This window comes from Micromys minutus, assembly GCF_963924665.1.
Source record: "Micromys minutus genome assembly, chromosome: 27".
Taxonomy (NCBI): Eukaryota; Metazoa; Chordata; class Mammalia; order Rodentia; family Muridae; genus Micromys; species Micromys minutus.
In genome coordinates, this window is record NC_137962.1 from 19839981 (window position 1) to 19857721 (window position 17741).

The 17741-nt window shown below is 51.0% G+C and overlaps 1 protein-coding gene across 1 annotated transcript; it reads right to left on the minus strand.

Moving 5' to 3' along the window:
* Positions 1–510: 510 nt before the first annotated feature.
* Positions 511–14910, minus strand: LOC308438261 (keratin, type II cytoskeletal 7). Its single transcript, XM_080939604.1, has 9 exons — positions 14576–14910; positions 13209–13420; positions 11344–11404; positions 9491–9586; positions 8488–8652; positions 7552–7677; positions 4263–4483; positions 1142–1176; positions 511–791 (listed from the first exon to the last, which is right to left on the minus strand). Exons 1-9 carry the CDS (start codon positions 14879–14881, stop codon positions 640–642), a joined length of 1374 nt encoding a protein of 457 aa, XP_080795730.1. The 5' UTR covers positions 14882–14910; the 3' UTR covers positions 511–639.
* Between the last annotated feature and the right edge of the window lie 2831 nt (positions 14911–17741).

Here is a 17741-nt window from a genome sequence, read left to right on the forward strand (position 1 = left end):
TGAGAGGGATTTCTTAGGAGGGGAACAGAGAGTGTAGTGGTAAATCTGCCCAAAATAGATGCGCAGCTTGTTTTCCTAATTACTTAGTTGTGTTTTCATTGAATGGGTTTATTTGGGTTGAAGAGGATACTGCAACAAATTGGTGATTTGGGTTGAAAAGGCAACAGCCCAGGAGAACTGAATGTGGGTGATCTCACTTCAATATCACCAGCTGGCAACAGAGGATGAGGGTGTGCAAGTAGACCCTCCCTAAGAGGGGAAAGGACTTCAACATCCGCCTATTACCACACTCTCCTGTACCCAGTGGCAAAATTAAATCATCTCAGGAGAAGCACTGGAACCAGCCCCAGCCTGGACTGGGACCAAGGTTCACCGTGAATAGGGGTCCAGCATCTCAGAGGTACACCCCATACTCAGGTCAGTCTGAACCCCAGTCCTAAGCCCACTACACCCTCTGCTCCCTGTAAGCAACACTCCTAGCTAATGCAGCTCTCTCTCAGAGAGGCCCTTTATTAAAACCAACAGCAGTGTCAGAACATCTTCCAGGCTTGGGACAGGGACATGAGGCAGGAGAATTCTTGCTGTATGAGGACAAAGGGGTCTGGGGTCTCTCCAAGGCCACAGCTTGGTTGCATGTGCTCAGTTGTGGGTGCCCCTGCGGGTGGTAGATGTTGACTTGATAGAATAGACCCTGAGGGCTCCAGGTCCCCCACTAAAGCTCAGAGCGTTGCTTCCCATGGTCCCTCCGAAGACAAGCCTGCTGCCATTGCCCCCAGTGCAATTCACAACGGCTGGAAGAGGAGAGGATCTGTTAGTACACACTCCCCACCCAGGGAACCCACCCTTCCTTTACCCATCTCCCTGACAGCTGCCCCTCTCTAACAGCCACCCCTCATCAGCCCAAAGAAAACCCCTGATAGTGTCAGGGTCCCCTTCACAAGTGCTCAAAGCCTTCTCTCACCTGGCTTCCCACTACCCCCACCCCTGCCATCTTACACAGAGCTGGGTATCGGGTACGAGTTCCAAAACTGTGTTTGGAGTTGGGGGAGAAGGGCTCCCAGCCGCACAAGCCAGGCCTTTGGGCCAGTCTACCCTGCTAGAGACCCAGCTAAGTCTACAGAGCTCAAGGTCGAGAACTTACAGATGTTCACGGATCCCATTCCGTCCCCGGACAGCCTGTGGAGCAGAGGACAGATCTGTGAAATCAGCTCTTTCACAGAAACCTCAGCGCTGAGCTAGCACCACAGGCCACCCGTTTCCAGGCCCCAAGCAGAATGCCCATCCCTCCCTCCTAGTTGCCACCTTGCCCTTAGCCTTGTTGGAAGATGCTTGAGGAGTAGAAAGCTCCACTTTGACCCCTCTCCCAGCCAACTACATGCCACGTACCAAAGTCCCTTCGTGTCCTGCCTCTAAATTGGTCCTACCTCCAGAACCAAGATGGCAGGTCTATTTGTGAAGACTGCTACATGGCTCTCAAGTTCCCGAACAGCCCTGAGCACCTAGGGCTTGGGAAACCGTTGCCATGCTCATTGTAGGTGAGTGGCTCTGCCCTTCCTCACCAGAAGCTCTCAAAACGGGCTGTTGCCTGCAGACTCCTGAGTCCAGCCCCTAGCGTGAGGCCTGGAACTGACAATTACTTAATAGGTGCTGAAATAATTAATGAAGTGTTGGCTGATTAACTTCAGCCCCAGCCAGGACTTCGAGGGTGGGGGCAGGCGGGGTGGCTTTCAGAAGCCCGTGGGCCTGAAACAGGTCTTGCAGTGGAAATTAAAAATCTGTCTGAGACAGCTGGGTGTGTTTGTTTGGTGACTCAGAGTCCCATTGTCACCAAGCTCTTGGCCTTGGGGTTCAATTTGCTTGGTTCGGGAAACAGAAACCTTATTTTGATGGGGAAGAGCAGTGAGGACTGACTGGCCTCAGCAGCATCAGACTGAGGGAAGACAGGTTTTCTGGACGCTTCCAGGATGCAGGATCAAATGGTAGAAGTTACTAAAAGTTGGAGGAGTCAAGGCAGGACGCCATCGAGCGGCAATTCCATGCAAGAATGTCCAAGGTGCTGTCTAAAGGGCTCAGCAGGAACAGACCTAATGTCCAAGTTAGAGTGGCTGATCTGATTTTTTTTCCTTTCTATGTATGTGTCGATTTTGTGACTATATTTGCAACATCGTATCTCAAAAAACACAAACTCGTAACAATTATGAGAGCTTCAGAACCACAGAGTCTTTGATATGCCCAGGAATCACAGAGGGGCTGAGGGATTTAAAACAGGAAAAATCAAGGATCAGGGCCTCATATGGGTAGGAAGAAGTTTCAGAGCCAGGTGTCTCGGATGCAGCTGCCTGTGGGGCAGTCAGCTGGCCTTCCAGGGGCATCTGATGTTTAGTTCCTCTTCCCACAAAGAAGCCAGGGAGGTAAATAAAAGTACTTAGAAATAGTGTAACACGTTATACTGAAACAGGGTACACAGACCCTCTTCTACATCTGACCTGCACCCTCAACCATGTTTTTCCCCTCCTTCTACCACCTAGGTTTTCTGCCCCATAACACCCCACTCCTGTCCCAACAGAGCCCTACCTTCCCATCCATTCCATTCATCCTTGCTCACACACACAGCTCAAGAATAATGCTCAGGAAAGAAAAACATAAACACACACACACACACACACACACACACACACACACACACACGCATTTAATTTAGCATTTAAAAATATGCAAGTTCCTGGGTCCAAGGAGATGGCTCCAAAGGTAAGGGACTGCCTACCAAGCCTAAAGTCCTGAGTTCAATCACATGTTGGAAGAAAAGGCTCTACTCCCAAAAGTTGTCCTCTGACCACACACACACACACACACACACACACACACACACACACACAATTAATTAATTAATTAATTAAAATTAGAACTTTTTAAGTGCAAGCAAATAAATGTTTATAATAATAATAATATCCTGGTCTATAAACACTCATCCTTTGCAGGTGTTTTATCTCCAGGGTATATGTGCTTCCTCCCTGGGGGCAGAAACATGGCCTACATATTATCTGACTCTGTGCTTCATCCTAAGAAGTGAAAACTAACAAGGCTACTCCCATGTCTTTGCCTCTCCAAATTCTAACCATCCCCAAGACACAGCCTTGCTTGTCAGCAAAAGCAATCAGCCACTGCAGGACTAAGAACAAGGTTGGCCTCTCACTGACGTGCTCTGTCCTGCTAGAAGCCAGCCCAGTCCCTCCCCACCAACCCTGCTGTCACTGAAAGTGACTGTGCAAACAGCTCTGCGGACAGAGGAAATCTTCACAGCACACTGAGTGCCCCATGGTTAGCCTGGTTAGCGATGAAAAGCAGCCTAGCCCTGTGGGCATCCGTGGGCCCTGTGGATAGCCAAGAGTCAGCAGGCCTCAACTGCATACTCAGTTAACTGAACCACAGCTTGTCCCTCTAAACCCTGGAGGCAGTGCTCCTGACCTGCCTTCCTGAATGGGAGTGAGAGAGCCCTGCTAGGAGCTGAGGAGACAGCCCAGTGACAGCACTTGCCTAACAAGCATGAAGACCTGAACTTGAATCGTCAGAAATAAAAAGTACCACACACATCCCTGTAACCACAGGGCTGTGAGGGAGCAGCTGGAAGACAGGAAGATCACTGGGGTTGGCTAGCCACCAGCCGAGCTCTGGGTTCAGTAAGAGACTCTCTCTCTCAAAATAAGGCAGACATGGAGCAGGACACTGAAATCCTCCTCTGGCCTCCAAGCATCAGCACAAGTGTGCACACACCAGACACATGCACCAGTCATTTACACATACATATATAGAGAAATAAACTACTTTTTAAAAGCCCTGCTAATGGCCCCATTTGGGAAGGGACTTAATATATGGCCTTTCCCTCTAGAACAGTGGTTCTTAACCTGTGAGTCATGAACTTTTGGGAGTCAAGGGGTCACATACCAGGCATCCTACGTATCAGATGTTTACATTATAATCCATAACTGTAGCAAAATTACAGTTACAAAGTAGCGATGGAAGTAGTTTTATGGTTGGGATCAAAATATGAGGATCTGTATTAAAAGGTCACAGCATTAGTAGGCTGAGAACCACTGTTCTAGGGAGACAAATTTCTACAGAGCTAAGAAGCAACCATTTAAGCTTTGTGCACCCTGTCCCTCTGACCTGCAAAGGAGGGGACCTGGGAGATGCCTGTAGAAAAATTAATAACAAGGACAGACCTCATCACCCCCAGGACCTCCTGCCTAGGTCACATCTCTCACCTGCTCTCCTCGCCCTCCAGCAGCTTGCGGTAGGTGGCGATCTCGATGTCCAGGGCCAGCTTGACATTCATCAGCTCCTGGTACTCGCGAAGCTGCCGGGCCATGTCCTGCTTGGCCTTCTGCAGAGCAGCCTCCAGCTCTCCCTGCTTGGCACGAGCATCCTTGAGTGCCAGCTCCCCTTGTTCCTCAGCCTCGGCGATGCTGGACTCTAACTTGGCACGCTGTGGGCAGTAGTAAAGCCGTGAGATGAGAGGCCCACTGACCGCTACTTTCCTACCAACCCATCCGCAGCAAGCATCTGCCCTTCTTGCCGAAGGCGGCTTCACTGGCCCTGCCAATCCCCCCAAATACCAGGGAATGCTGTAGGTTAGACACAGAATAAGAGGCCCAGTGCTTCAGGTCTGATACTGGCTCTCCCACTTTCTAGCGATGTAGCCTTGGGTGAATTAACCCCTTCAAGCCAAAGTCTCCTCTTTCTAAAACAGTAATGGTCACAGCGTATGTCTCATAGGGTTACTATGAGGGTAAGATAATCGAAGACACGCAAAGTCAGGCTAGAGAGAAGGCTCAGTGGCTAAGAGTACTTGTTGCTCTTGTAGAGGACCTAGGTCCAATTCCCAGCCCCCACATGGATATTCACAACTGTCCAAAAGGCCAGTCCCAGGATGCAAATGATAAACGTATGTACATGTAAGCATGACTCTCATACACACGAAATAAAGCAGATAAATATGAGCCTAATTATAATTTTAAAAGTCTTTTTTTAAAAAGACATGAAAAGTCTTAACATGATCCCTAGAACCCACCACATTCTCGATCAGCATTGCTATAGTTTACAAACCCTAGCACCTTCCCACCTCCCGGCAGCGCTCCAAGGCCTTGGGATCCTGGTTGGGTCACAGATGCCAGTGGAGAACAAGGACCAAATGCCATCTTTAAAACGGGAACCAGCAATTTGAGAGGAAATGGGGCAGAGAATGTTGGAAGAAGAAAGGGAAGGGAGGAAGTGATGTAATTATAGTTTAATTAAAAGATATTTTTTAAAAAATAATATAAAACAGGAAGCATTGTGAACAGTCCAAATAGCAGGCTTGGGGCAGAGGCTGTATCATGTGGGTTGGGGCAGTGTGACACAGCCCCCATGGGCTGGGGTCTGCCATAAGCACTGCAGCTGTCCCCACTTTGGGTGCTTCCATAGTTTGGGTCTTGATTGTGTGACAAAAGCCCACATGTTGAAAGTCTGGTCCCATCTAATGGTGTTTACTTGGGTGAGTAGGACCTTTAGTGGACAGCCCTGGTAGATGGAACTGAGGTGACTGGAGATGTGTCCATGAAGGGATGTGAGAAACCTTGATCCTCCTACTCTTACACACACACACACACACACACTCATACACACACACATACACACACACACACATACATACACACACTCACATACACACTCATACACACACATACACACACACATACATACACACACTCACATACACACACTCACATACACTCACACACACACTCTCTCTCACACACACTCATACATACACACACACATACACACACACACTCATACATACACACACACAGTCACATACACACTCATACACACACATACACATACATACACACACTCACATACACACTCATACACACACATACATACACACACTCACATACACACTCATACATACAGACACTCACATACACTCACACACACACACTCTCTCACACATACTCATACATACACACACACATACACACACACATACACACACACATACACACACTCATACATACACACACTCACACACACTCACACACACACACACACACACACACACACACACACACCATGATGTTCAGCATAGCTGCCCATTCGAAATGATTATGCTCAGTAATCAGGCACTAAAACTGTGACTAAAACCGTGAACCAAAAATAACTCTTTTTCTCCTCTAAGTCGGTTCTTAGTCATTTTTCCCACATGAGAGCTTCCTAACACAGACACTAACAAAAGCAGTCGCACCCCTCTATCCCCTACACTCCAGCCCAGAGCTTCTCCGCCCTCCTCAAGGACCCTCTCCACCCTAGGGACTTCTCTCAGCTGTAGTCTCTGCCTCTACTTCACGGCGCTGCTCTGTGGATTCCTCTCACACTAATGTCCCCCAGGCCAGGGCCAGCCTACTGCTCCCAGAGACCCTTCCCAGCCCCTTGAGGTCCGCAGTTGCAATAACGATCTGAGTAAAAGCACAAGAAAGAGAGCGTATAAATGTGGTGACGATGACAAAGTTTGAAAAGCGCCCTCATTCTTCTGAGCCTCCTGTCCTGGCCAAGAGTCCAGACTGTTCCACTGCAGAGCTACTGAAAACACTGCACCCAAGCCAGAAGGCAGCAGCCAGCCCTGGTTTATAAACCGGCCTACGGGGAGTTCTGGGTAAATCAGCCACAGATCCCTACTGCAGCTCAGTGAAGTAGGTTTGCTAAAGCTGCTCTCCCCCATCACACACACCTGCTCAAGTTGAACTGTCCTAAGCATCTCCGCCAGGGCTTGAGAGAGCCTTCCCTCATCTACATCCCTCAATCCCAACTCCCAACCATCTTTGTGTGCTCTCAGCCTCTGCTCCGAGAATTTCGTCCCTATGGTGAAACAGGACCAGTGGCTTCTGCTCTCAAAGAGTGTGTGATTCCAGCCAAGTGAAAACTGTCAATCCCTTAACAATAACCTCAAACCCTCCAGGCAGTGGCAGGGGCTTCAGAGAACTTCAGATGGGCTGTTGGTGTGATGCCGGGTGTTTAAAGAAGCCAACCTCCACAAGGAGACTCTGGTCCTACATCCCAGGGATGAGAAAGCAACAGCCATAGGCAGAGCTGGGAGAATCATATCCCAGCCGGACTGAAAGGCCTTGGAGTGTGAAGGTTCCGTAAAAGCAGGATTCAGGAAGCATGAACTGAGCAAAAGGGGGAGGGGTGCTGTCCAGAGTGAGGATGGGGTGGGACATGTATGGACCCCTGATAAGTGTGCTTTGAACCCCAGAGCTCGGTGCAGAGTTCTCAGTGTCATAGTGGTTCATCTTTGGCATGCAGCCCGAGGTCCTCTCCACAGGCTCCATGCCTGACCATGACCCTTACTCTCAGCCCTAAGCCAGGGTCTGGCCAAAATCACTAGACCTGTAGGACTCACCAAGGACCTGAGATGTAAGCTGCGCCCACCTGGGCCCAGGCCCCCCAGACTCACTCCGACGCTGACCTGACCAGCTGCCTCCCAGTCGAAGCAGGAGGATGGGTCCCCACCTGGTTCTTCAGGACGTCGATCTCCGCCTGCAGCTTCTGGATGGAGCGGTTCATCTCCGCAATCTCATTCCGGGTGTTGCGGAGGTCATCCCTGTGCTTCCCAGCCTGGGCCTGGAGTGTCTCAAACTGAAAGGCCGTGAACACAGTTATGGTAGGGTGGCCCATCACTTCCAGCCACTGGACCCTCTCCCCATCCACAGAAGGCTTCTCCCAGCCCCCATTTCCAGGAAAGGATGCTACCCCCTAGGCACCACCTCCACCCAACCCCACCCACATCCACACCCACAAAATCCACTACAGGACAGCCTGACCCTTCCTAGTCAGAAACTGAGGGCATGAGTCCCTGTGTTTTTACACAGTGTATGCTACAGGGACTGTGCCCTATGCACCCTTCAAACCTGACTTCTGGTTTCCTCCAGTGTCCCTCCCATTTCTTTAGAGGATTGCTCGCAGTTGTTCTGTCTCTGTAGTAACAGTTAAGTCTCCTGGGCCTGGAACACTGGACTTCAGGATCTAGTCCCTTGCTCTTCCACAAACTAGCTGTGCAGATCTGGAAGCTTGCTCAACCTCTCTGTGCCTGCTTCCTCGTGTTTAGAACGACAATCATAGTGTTACACACTTAAAAGGGGCCGTGCTGTGGATTAAGTGTGTGGGGGTGACAGGCCACTGAACACTCTGCCTAGCCCCACCTGATCATCACTATGAAACTGAATGCCAGCAATCAGTGTGTTCCTCTTCCTGTGCTCCTTAAGCCTGGCTCTTACCTAAGGCACGGGCTAGCCTTGCCACCTTCTTCATTCTGAACTCCAGAGTATACCATGGCCTTAGTTAGCCAAATGGCCTACAGGTCCTGAAGGCTGGAGACAAGGGGAGGAGAAAGGTAGCAGCCACCCAGAGCCTAACCGGAGGAGGAAAGACACCCCAGATAGCACACACCTTGGTCTGGTACCAGGCTTCAGCCTCTGCCTGGCTACGGTTGGCCATCTCCTCATACTGGGCTTTGACGTCGGCGATGATGCCGTCGAGGTCCAGGGAGCGGCTGTTGTCCATGGACAGGACCACGGACGTGTCTGAGATCTGAGACTGCAGCTCTGCTAACTCCTGCAGGGACCGTACGGGTCACTGGGCTGCGGGCCTGGGACATGACCTATCTCTGTTCCCAGACCACAGTGGAACCTGCCCAAGCTGGAGTGGGCAGATGGCCAGGCAGTGAGGGCCACAGACCCAGCACATGCCCATCCACATGGCTGCTAGCATCTCAATATCTAAAACTGCTGGGATTAAAAGAGATAAAGAGACAATATGGCCCCCTCAGGGTACAAGTCTAAGGTGACAGGAGCCAGTGGAGACACTGAAAACCTGTTTTACTCTGCGGTGTGATGGTACATTCTGCAGCCTTGGAAACCAGGGTACGGCTGTGTGTGTAGGCAGGCAAGCATGTCCACAGCATGCCGCCACCCCCTGAGAGAACACGGGACTGATTTTCTCAGAATACATATTTTAGCCCGTCATGGTGGCTCACATCTCTAATCCCAGCCCTGAGGAGGCTAAGGCTCGAGGATCCTAAATTTGAGGCCAGCGTAGATCATATAATGAGTTCAAGGTCAGCCTGGGTGAAACAATCACATTCTATCTTAAAATGTGCGGACGCAAGTCCAAGCGTGTGTGTGCGTACAAACACACATCGATCTGAAACAGGTCAATACATAGTTTATTAATCTGTTTTGCAATTTTGTGACTTACTTTTCTATATTATTTGCAATGGGTTTGAACTACTTTTACCGATGAGAAGAGACTGTGCCCTATAGGATGCAGTTTTATATTTATTCCCAGTCAAACCCTGTCAGACAATGCCTTTGTACCTCCTTCTCAAGGCTACATGCCAGATGTTATCCACTGCTACCCCCTTTCTCAGGCTAGGTGACACCCTGGAACTTACTGTCTCATGAAAAGTCTTGAGAAAGTTGATCTCGTCCTGCAAATTATTGGCCTTGGCTTCCAGCTCCATCTTGACTGTGTAGGCGACATCCACATCCTGGGGTAGAAAGACAGGACAGAGTGACACCAAGTCCTCAAGACAGAAAACGGTCAGCAGAGACAACAGCAACTTAGCCAATCCTGAACCATGTTTTCAGGACAAATTGCCCCTGCTTCCCCAGACACTTCTGTCCTGGCTCTCCAGATTGCTTGCTGGATGGGTGACAATTTTCATGCAGTCCAAAGAACCTGAGCCCCAAACCAAACATGTCCCCAGCTCCCAAAGGCTTCATGACATGGACACAATCCTGACTCAGCCACAGCTGGCTGTGTGACCTAGAACAAGCCAAGTTCACACTGAGAGCCTCGACTTCTCATGTGAGCACATCAATCATTCAGACGCCCTTCACCCTCCTAAGATGGGCAACTCCAGCTTTACTGAATGACTCCAAGGCAGGTGAACCACAGGTACAGCCCAGGTGGGAGCTAGGGTCTCTGTTGGTGCGTCTGCGTAACTGTGACCATGTGCGTGCTCGCTCTCTCTCTCTCTCTCTCTCTCTCTCTCTCTCTCTCTCTCTCTCTCTCTCCCTCCCTCCCTCCCTCCCTCTCCCTCTCTCTCTCTCTTTCTCTCTCTCTCTTTCCCTCTCTCTCTCTCTCTTTCTCTCTCTCTCCTGTGTCTGTCTCTCCGTCTCTGTTTTTTCTCTGTGTATCTATTTCTTTCTGTCTTTCTGTGTTTGTCTATCTCCCTCTCTCCCTCTTCTCTCTCTCCTCTCTCTCTCTCTCTCTCTCCCTGTCTCTCTCTGTCTGTCTGTCTCTCTGTGTGTGTCTGTCTGTCTGCCTCATCCTCCCTTCCTCTCTCCCCTCTCTCTCTCTCTCTCTCTCTCTCCCCCCCCTCCGGCCTTTTCTCCCTGTCCACGGCCCCCAGTCAGCCCTCTCTGGAGACACCCAAAGGTGCACCTCACCAATCTTACAAGTGACTAATCGTGATATAACTCAAAGGCAGGTCTCACTATGTAGCCCAGGCTGGCCCAGCGTGCACTGTGTAGTCCTGCAGCTTTCCTCTGCCTGTGCCTGCCAAGCCCTGGAGTTAAAGGTGTGTACCGAATTCAACTCCTGGGTGACTCTAGATTCAGTCAAGCTGGCAATGAAGACTAGAGATGCATATACACAGGTGCATGTACACACACACATAACACACACTCACACATATAGACATATACACACATACATATGCACACATACACACAGAGGCACATACAAGCACATATACATACATAGACACACACACAGAAAGAGACATACACACACATCTAGGCACACACATATAAACACATGTATATACAGACACATACAGACACACTCAGAGAGACACAGACTTACACAGAGGCACACACAACCACACATACACAGAGAGACAGAAATATACAACACACACTCACATATAGACACACATATACATATATACACACATATACATACACACAGAGACACACTCACACATATAGACGCACATACTCACAAATATGCACACACATACATATACAGACACACACATACATACACACACATACACACAGAGACACACACTCACAGAGACATACATACAGAGACACAAACATACACATGCACTCACACGGAGACACATGCAGGCACACGTGAACACACGGCATATGAACACAGGCTGTGCTGCTCTGGTGTGGTTTTGAGACTTCCCCAAGCTTATCATTCCCTATTTAGTCCAAGGCAGGCCTTGGCCACAGTCCTAGCCCTGTGGTAAAGCCCCAGGTCCCACCCTCCAGCACCTCTGCCCCTCACCTTCTTCAGCAACACAAACTCATTCTCAGCAGCTGTTCTTCGGTTGATTTCCTCCTCATACCTGTGGCAGGGGGAGAGGAGGTGGTGACAACAGCTTAGTCCCCAAACACTCACCTCAGTGACACACCCCAGAGAGCAGGGGTCAGGCTACAAAACATGGAGGGGGCTCAGGAAATGTATGTGAATTAAAAGCCTAAGGCTGTAGCTACTGATGAGAACAAACCGAGCCATGCTTAGGGGCTGCCTTACAGAGCCTGCACTGGTGTGCACTTCCTGTGGGATAGCTCACACTCCCCTCCCAACGGCCCCACAATTCAGTACTGTAATAATTGTCAGAGCTGAAAACACAAAGGCAAGTCACCTGCCTGGGTCACTGGCCTGCAAAGGGACAATCCCTGGCTTAACGACCACAGCCAACATCACTGCACACACCAGACCATTAGGTGGGCCCACTCCTAAGTTGTGAAGAGGAAGCTCAAAGGGGGGAAGCTTGGTGAATCAGGACAGACCATGTGGAGTCCAGAAAAGCCGGGCCACACTGAGTCTTTCCCCCAATCCCTTTGCCTCTGAAGGAGCTGGGACCTGGCGGATCTCTGCAAATGCAGGGTAAAAGGGAAGAGTATGCATTTGCCTGTTCTAGTGTGTAGGCATGTAGAGAATCAAACAAAAGTTTAAGGACAGATGGGGAGGGGGATGAAGAACTGAGAACTCTCAGGAGCATGTAGGAATTGCCTGCTGAGACTGACGGGGAGGGAGCCGCACATCTTTGGTAGAAAGCAAAATGCCAGCCAGGAGCCAGGCTCAGGACATTCACACACCCAGGGTGGTACTTCAGTTCCACAGAGCTCCACCTTGGTGCTGGGCTGATGGGCTCCAAATGCACAGGCTTGAGCTCTCAGGAAGCCTCTCCCTTCCCTGTGCCTGCTGCCAGTCTCTCATTCAGCCTCTCCCTGGAGCCCACAGAGGTGAGGGGACTGGTGTGGGCTGAGTGCCTGACAACAGGAGCTGGCTGGCTACCCAGAAGCCTCTTGTGCTGCACCTGTCTGGTTCCACCTGCTATGAGACTGTCTGTTGACTTTTGCTCAAGGGAAGCAGCTGGTGGGAGACACTCCCCAGAGGTCCTGTTTGCTCTCCTCTGGTCAGAGCAGGTATGCCTGGTCCCTCTTAGTCACACAACCACACACAGAGCACATTTGCTGTCCCTAGTTCCCGGTGGCAGGGGGGCCAGGGTGGCCAGGTTGGGGCCCAGCTCAAGTCTCAGGCTTTGCTGTCTGTACAGTGGGGACATTCAAAGGTGCCCACAAATCCCAGGCTTCCTGTTTCTGGTGGCTCCATCCCTGGTCTGCCCTGACCTCTGCAGTGTCATTCAAAACCATCAACCCCATCTGTATCTTTCCTTCTCACATCAGCCCCAGATTCAAGACCAAGTTTCCAGTGGCCTGCTATGTGATTTTGACTAAGTCCCATAGACTGTCTGGTTTCCATTTGTTCATCTGCACGAGGGGAAAAGGCTGTTCTAGAATAATCTATGAGGGCTCTAAGTTCTGACACTGTCCTTACTTAGAGCACCTTCTATTCATGGTACCTATGGACTTAGTCAGCCACCCAAAAGGAACCAGCACTGTCAAGGTAGACAGGGTTATTTCTGACTAAGACAGGGGGAAAATGACCAGAATGTCCCAGCAACCGCCCCTGAGGACAAGGAGAGGTGAGGCAGGGATTGTGTCAGCGAAGGGCATCACTCAGGGGCCATTCTAGTGCTGAGCAGCCGTGCACTCTGACCCCTGAACCAGGGACACTTGCAGAGTGTAAGAGGCACACTGTCCAGGGGCTGGGACCCCTCCAAGAGGCACCAAGGACATTACTTATTCTTAAAATCTTCCACCACATCCTGCGCGCTCCGCAGCTCCACCTCCAGGCGGCTGCGGTCCATCTGCAGCGCCTCCAGCTGCTGCCGCAGGCCAGAGATCTGGGCCTCGAAGATGCGGGGAAGCTGGCTGCTCTTGGCTGACTTCTGCTCCTGCAGCAGCGCCCACTTGGTCTCCAGCATCTTGTTCTGCTGCTCCAGGAAGCGCACCTGGAGGGGTGTGGAAGAGGAGGCACTGAGAGGCCAGACTATACCGCCAAGGATGTTGAAAAGTCTGGAACCGCTGAACGGCAGAGCCTATCCACCCACCAGCCGGTCTCCGGGGTTCACCCCTCATCTCTAGGACCCTATTTCAAGTGTAAGCCATGGATGGAGTAGGTGAGCTCGGTGTGGTGGTGTACAAGGTATCTAGCCAATGCTGCTTCAATGGTGTCCCCTGTCTCTGCCTTTTAAATGGCCCCTGACTTCCCTGAAGCTGAGGGTGAGAGGGTATTCAGGGGACAGACTAGATTGCCCCTTCCTTCCACTGTTATTTTTTTTTTTCTTCCTTGGTATCTTCTCTCCTTCCTCTTTCCTCAACCTGAAAGGTGGGAGGTAAGAGAAGCTGCCTTGAAGCAATAGCCTGAGGAACCCAGCTGGGTTGGGACAGCTCAGCATGGAGACAGGAAGCCGGTCTAGAGATGCCTGGGAGGCTTCTTTTAAGGGCTTCTGGGCCAGAATACGCTGGGAGGCAGGAAGACTGGAAGGGACCTCAGCTCTCCTGGTTTGGGTCCTCCTATGAAACCCAAATCTGCCTCTCGTTCCTAGAAGCCCAAGAATGGCAGGACCAGACAGGAAGCATACTTTCCAAAGGATCTCTCAACCAAGTCCCTATCTCCCACAGAGTCATCTGCAAAAGGCAGAGGTAGCCTTGCCTCCTACCAACAACGGAAGGAACAGGCAGGTAAGTAGGGCAGAAGCTTCCCTCGGCAGAGCCTTTATTCTCAGCATCTACCTCAGATACATCATTCTCCCATGGAGAAAGGGAGAGCCATCCCGGGGTTGGGGGAAGGGACCCAGACAGCAAATAACTAACTTCTGGCCTTGGTCTCCAAACTCCCAGCCTCATCACTCCTGCACAAAGTGGCTCTGAGCCCCCAAAGAGCTCAGTCAACTAAGGAAGCTGGAGAGGACTTGGGGGACAATACTTGAGTCCTTGAGGAAAGGGAGGAGCCTGAGGCCAGTTGTTGGAGGCAAAGAGGATGTAAGAAGAGGTACCACAAAGAGCCCACCGAAGACACACGAGATAAGAGACCCACGCGGGCATCCCAGGGCAGGGCGTGGCCGGGAAGAACAGTTAGGGTCTGACTGGGGCTTCGGCCTCACCTTGTCGATGAAGGAGGCGAATTTGTTGTTGAGGGTCTTGATCTGCTCACGCTCCTCCTGGCGCACCTGCTGGATGGTGGGGTCGATATCCAAACTCAGCGGCGCCAGCAAGCTCTGGTTGATGGTGATCTCGCGGATGCCGGCGCCCACCGGGCCCCCATAAGCAGAGCGCACGGCCACACGAGGCCTGGATGTGCCCAGGCCATAGAGGCTGCTGCTGCCGAAGCCGGCGCGGCCCGAGCTCAGGCGCACCTGAGACCCGCGGCTTGGGTAGGCTGTGGAGCGAGAGCTGAAGTGGAGGGACATAGCGGCTGCACACGGCGGGCTGGACAAGGAGAGGAGCAGCAGGAACTCCCTGACCTCAGGCAGTCTGCGACCTTTTATCCTTCCATGCGGGGCGGAGGCTGAGCGCACACAGGTGGGGACAGGGCGGGGCTGGCCTCTGGCCACCTTTCTCTGCCGCCAAGGCCTTCCTGTCCGCCTGCCTTCTGCCCTCGCACCGCCCCCCAACCGCCGCCCAAGGCTACCTGTCCACCCAGGAAGTGTCTGAAGGAGGCCAAGACGCCATCGTGAGACACCCACACCTTAGGCAGGTTGCCCAAGATACCCATAGTCCAGAAATCGCTGAACCTCAGAGAGACCACCTGACAATTGGCCGGGAAGGCTTCTTGGAGCAGGTCTGGGGAGTGAATACCTAGATTCCTGAGGCGGGCAGGAAAGCCAAGTGCTACAAAAGGAAGGTCTACTGAGAAAGTTGAAACCCTTCACCCACCCACCGGCTGGGGTCCTAGGCATTCCAGGCTCCCTCCCAGCCCAGCTGCTCCTGGAGTGCTCCCTCGGTTCTAGAGCAACCTGGCCCCTTGATGAAACAGCTGGGATGAGCTGTTTGAGTAACTGCACCCTCCCCACCACCCAAGTTCAGAAAGAAGGCTTTCCTCACCCCCTCCTCAAACTACTGTCTGGTTCCTGGGATGCCTATGTGTACCCTTCTGTGTCCTCACACCCCTAGACACACTAGTAACTATTTATATACGTGTGTGTGTGTGTGTGTGTGTGTGTGTGTGTGTGTGTGTGTGTGTGTGACACAGTGGGTGTCTAATGAGGGCTGGGAAGGGAAGCACACTCCTGGGAAGATTTCAGCCCAGACCTCAGCCCCTAGAACCACCACACACTGCCTTGAGAGATACTTCCTCATTCCCAAGCCTACCCCACATCTGCCCTGGGCCTCTCACCCCTCCCTGGAACATTCTTTAAAACTCCAGTGCTAGCTAGATTCCTCCTGCCCCCACATTCCCAGACCAGCCTGAGAGGCCCTCAGTGCCAGGTAGAATGGCAACACACACACACACACCTTTTGATGTGTTTCACAGAGGGCTGCCAGCCCCTGACACCCCCCATCAAATTCCTGCCCCAAAGGAGTTTACATAGTGGTTCATCTAAACACAGTCTCTCTCTCTCTCTCTCTCTCTCTCTCTCTCTCTCTCTCTCTCTCACACACACACACACACACACACACACACACACACACACATCTTTTGATGTGTTTCACAGAGGGCTGCCAGCCCCTGACACCTCCCATCAAATTCCTGCCCCAAAGGAGTTTACAGTCTAGTGGTTCATCTAAACACAGTCTCTCTCTCTCTCTCTCTCTCTCTCTCTCTCTCTCTCTCTCTCTCTCTCTCTCTCTCTCTCTCTGTCTCTCTCTCTCTCTCACACACACACACACACACACAGGCCTTGCAGAAATCACTTCCTAGATTCTGCCTTAGCTCCACAAACTCCTCCATTGTCTTCTGTCTCAGAGAAAACATTCTGCAAGACACATTCACACACACACCACGCCTACCACACACACTTACACACTCACTCACACACATGCACACACACCACACTCTCACACACGCCTACCACACACACTTACACACTCACACATACACTCACTCACACACACACACTCACTCACACTAAGCCACACCAGGTGTGAACTTTGCTTGTCCTCTGACTCTCTTGGCTGTTATGATAAGCATCCTCTGGAACCCAACCACCAACAGCAGTGAGCCGAGACCCCTACCTGTATCCACCAATCCTGATCTGGATGCCTGGCCCCTGCCATCCTGGCAGGGAACATTGTGGTGCCCCCCACAGAGCAGAGGAAACATTCATAACTGAGCATCCATAGCCCAGCAATGTAAAAACACATTCTGATTCTTAGAAGGGGAAAAAGCTTCTTTTGTTGTTGTTGTTATCTTGAAATGTGACTGCTTCTGATCATACTAAACGCCACTTAACAGTCTGCACGAGCCACCAGGGGAGGAAGCCCAAAGCAGAGTGCTTGACCAGCGTGTATGTGGTGCTCAGTCTCTAATAGTGGCACACAAAATTCAGCACAGAGCCTAAGAGTATAACACAAAGGAGCTGACACCGGCCGAGAAGGATGTGACAGACAGACGGCTACTTCCCTGACTGTCCACCATCGTCCAGAAGAGCATGGCAGGCATAGGGAACGTGGGCTGCTGTTCACATGGTACCTTGTGAGCACAGGCTGGCTTAACCTACTACACCCTTTTGTCTGTATAACCTATGACACGGAGGTATACTGTGCCCCTCCACTCTTGGTGACAGGCTGTCACCATGTAGCCAAAGCTGGGCTCAGGTTATTGATGACCCTGTCCCACATTTCTAAGTGCTGGAGTTATAGACATGTATCACCAAACTTGACCCATTCTGAAGAGAACACATTGAGGCACAAAGAATTTAAGTCACTTGCCCCAACTCGCACAGTTAAAATGTAGAAAAGCTAAGAAAGATTTGAACCCCAGTCGTTGGAACCACTAAATTACTTGCAAAATAATAATAATAATAATAATAATAATAATAATGGTGATGGTGATGATCGTGGGGAGATGGGAGAGATGGACCCATGGTTAAGATCACCCAATTTCAGTTCCCAGACTCCTGTCAGGTGACACATCTTCCTACAATTCTAGCTCCAGGGATTAATACCATCAGCTTCTGTGAGTACCTGAAGGCTTCTGCATGTACACACACACACACACACACAAGCACATATATATATATATACAAACATACATATGTATACATACAGAAGTACACACACATAAAAATACACAGTACACATACATATACACATATACATGCATATGTA

Bases quoted from the DNA above. Each gene is read 5' to 3' on its own strand.
- LOC308438261 (XM_080939604.1), bottom strand. From the start codon at position 14,881: ATGTCCCTCCACTTCAGCTCTCGCTCCACAGCCTACCCAAGCCGCGGG. The intron at 11,405-13,208 runs GTAATGTCCTTG...CCCCTGCCACAG, and splicing joins GTGGAAGATTTTAAGAATAA to GTATGAGGAGGAAATCAACC. The intron at 8,653-9,490 runs GTAAGTTCCAGG...CGGTCCCTGCAG, and splicing joins TCAAGACTTTTCATGAGACA to GAGTTAGCAGAGCTGCAGTC.